Below are 2,862 nucleotides of genomic sequence, written 5' to 3'. Positions count from 1 at the left end.
AGCACTCAGGAGGCTGAGGCAGAACAGCTGTGAGTTCAAGACTCGCCAGGGCTACACAGGAAGACCCTGTCTCACAAAGGCAAACTAAAGAGACAGATGACAGAGAAACATATAGCTAGATAGATAGATGATTGATAGAGCTTAGAGACAGATAAAGATACAGATAGGTAAATAGATAATAGATATAAATAGTGAGTATGTGATTGATAGATGTTGGAGACAGACAGACACATACAGTTAGGTAGGTACATGAGAGATGATAGCTATGTGATGGATAGATGATAGAGGCCGACAGGCAGATAGAGATGAAGATGGGTGGGTAGAAAGGCAGATGATGGACAGGTGATAGAGACCCATGACAGACTTGAGATTTCCTGACTCTGGAATCCCCTCTGTTTCCCTCTCTGAGGAAACTTACAGGATCCACACTTAATCTAGAAGGCCTGAGTCACCTCATCGGTGTGGACACTGAGAGATCAGTAGTACAGGTGCCTTCTCCTGACCACCCCAAGCAGTGATTGGGTAAGGCCAACCAGGTCTCCTCTTCTGAAGCAGATGGAGACCTGCTTCCTGTCTCCCCTTCTCTGGCTAATGATAAACACCGGAATGTCATCACCTCTGTGTCCTCATCTGGGTTATTCTGGGACACAGGCTGGGGAGGGTCCCACAGCCCTGTCCTCACAGCCCTGTCCTTTGACTGAGACTGCCTTCCTCACCAGGCGGGCTGGTGTCATGTGGATGGGTACTGAGGGTGAGGCACTCATCCTGCTAGTCAGGCAAGATGCTGGCGGGAGGGCGGGACCAGGGGGTGGAGCTTCTAGAACAAAGGAGAATGAGGAGCCTGGGGGCCCAGGCTGGGCATCAAAAAGGCCGTGCAGAACAAGCAGAACACAGACAGCCTGCTTCTGTGCCCAGCAGCCAGCCAGACACCCTGTATACCTGCTCCCCTCAACTTGCCCAGGCTGGGCAGGTACAAAGCCCTGTCGACAAAAGCCTTGCTATCCAGCGTGATTGCGCCCACACTGCTCTGCGCCTTTCTTTACTTGGCTTGTGTTACTGCTGAACTTCCAGAGGTGAACGGAGGGATGGCCACCGGCAGAGCCAGAAGCAACGAAGGCCGGGAGCATGCCTTCATCCCAGAACCTTTCGATGGGGCTAACATAGTCCCCAGCCTTTGGCTGAACCGCTTTGAAGTCATTGATGACCTCAACCACTGGGACCATGCCACCAAACTGCGGTTCCTGAAAGAGTCTCTCAGAGGAGATGCCCTGGACGTCTACAATGGACTCAATCCCCAGGCCCAGGGCGACTACAGTATTGTGAAGGAGGCTCTTCTGAGGGCTTTTGGGGGCTCCGGGACCACCCACGGTCAGAAACCCAGAGAAATTCTGTTTGCCAACAGCATGGGTAAGGGCTACTACCTTAAAGGGAAGATTGGTCATGTGCCTGTAAGGTTCCTGGTGGACTCTGGAGCTCAGGTGTCTGTGGTCCACCCAAGCTTGTGGGAGGAGGTCACTGATGGTGACCTGGATACCCTTCGGCCTTTTGAAAATGTGGTCAAAGTGGCCAACGGGGCAGAGATGAAGATCTTGGGTGTGTGGGACACAGAAGTGACCCTGGGCAAGCTGAAGCTGAAGGCAGAGTTTCTGGTGGCCAACGCAAGTGCAGAAGAGGCCATTATCGGCACCGATGTCCTGCAGGATCACAACGCTGTGCTGGACTTCGAACACCGCACCTGCACTCTAAAGGGGAAGAAGTTCCGCCTGCTGCCTGTTGGGGGCTCCTTGGAGGATGAGTTTGACCTGGAGCTCATTGAGGAGGAGCCTTCGGAGGGCTCCCATTAAGAAACCCCTTTCCTTCTACTAGCATTGGTTGGGGGGGACCCTGTATTGGGGGGAGCAGATGTCCTCAGGAGATGTCATTGGGCCTGGTCAGTCTTTACATGTGTTCTCAGCTTCCCTCCTTCTGCAGGAGCCTTACCTTGCCCCTCTTGGGGGAGGGAGGGCGGCTTGGTGGTGTAGAGCAGGGTCTACAAAGACCTTCAAAGCTGGCAGAAGTTTCCAAAGAGGTTAGGACTATTAGGTCCCCTGAAGTGTGGCTCAGTCACCTTCAGGTCCCCAAGCCTGCTCAGCTGAGCATGGTCCTGGCTAAGGCCCCCATGATCCAGATCCTTGGAGGAGAGTGACAGCTGCTCCTGACTCCTCCCCATGAGTCCTCCCAACGGCACAGTGCCGTTCCCTCCTTGAATGTTACTTCCTCGAATCCCATGGAGCCTGTGTTAATAATTCAATTATTTCAAAACACCAATAAAGATCTGTTCGTGGAAAAAAAAAAAAAAAAACATGTCATGTGCTTAATAGTCGTGACAGAGCCGGAGGGGAGTGGGAAACATGAGCATTCCCTGAGTGCTTGGCCTGGGGAGGCAAAAGGAAGTAGTAGTACCAACGGGTCTGGGTTTTCTAAGGTGGACTCAACTGCCGCTATTTGAACTTCTAATCCCTCTCACCCCTTCTAACTACTTCTGATTCCTCCCTGTTAGTCTGCAAAATTTTTCCACAAAAATTATCCCTAATGCCCAAAAGTGACCTAAGACTATTTTGTGAGGTGTTTAGCTTGGATATCAAGAAGTTTCTGCCAAGCAAGTAGGTTTAGAGTGGTGCCCAGGGAACCAGACTTGGAGGTAGAAAATAAGGCCAGGAGACAGGCATGGGCACGTGTGGGCAGCCCTGGGAAGGTCTGGGACTCCGGCAACTAGGGGAAACTTGGCCATGAAGGAGTACCTTGTTCCTGGGAGGACATGGGATGGAAGTGAGGCCATGCCTAAGGCTGGGGACAGGTCTCATCTCTTGTCCAGCTTGGTTT

At 52.2% G+C, this 2,862-nt stretch overlaps 1 protein-coding gene across 1 annotated transcript; it reads left to right on the top strand.

The window, feature by feature from the left end:
* Positions 1-732: 732 nt before the first annotated feature.
* On the top strand, positions 733-2,320 carry Asprv1 (aspartic peptidase retroviral like 1). The gene is made up of 2 exons (XM_052721548.1): positions 733-776; positions 854-2,320. The coding sequence occupies exons 1-2, from the start codon at positions 733-735 to the stop codon at positions 1,842-1,844; spliced, it is 1,035 nt and encodes a 344-aa protein (XP_052577508.1). The 3' UTR covers positions 1,845-2,320.
* The last annotated feature ends 542 nt before the right edge of the window (positions 2,321-2,862 follow it).

This window comes from Peromyscus californicus, unplaced genomic scaffold (genome assembly GCF_007827085.1).
Source record: "Peromyscus californicus insignis strain IS unplaced genomic scaffold, ASM782708v3 Scaffold_6__1_contigs__length_162567912, whole genome shotgun sequence".
Lineage (NCBI taxonomy): Eukaryota > Metazoa > Chordata > Mammalia > Rodentia > Cricetidae > Peromyscus > Peromyscus californicus.
Note: the sequence above shows the minus strand (reverse complement) of the source record. Positions and strands in the feature narration are given on the sequence as shown.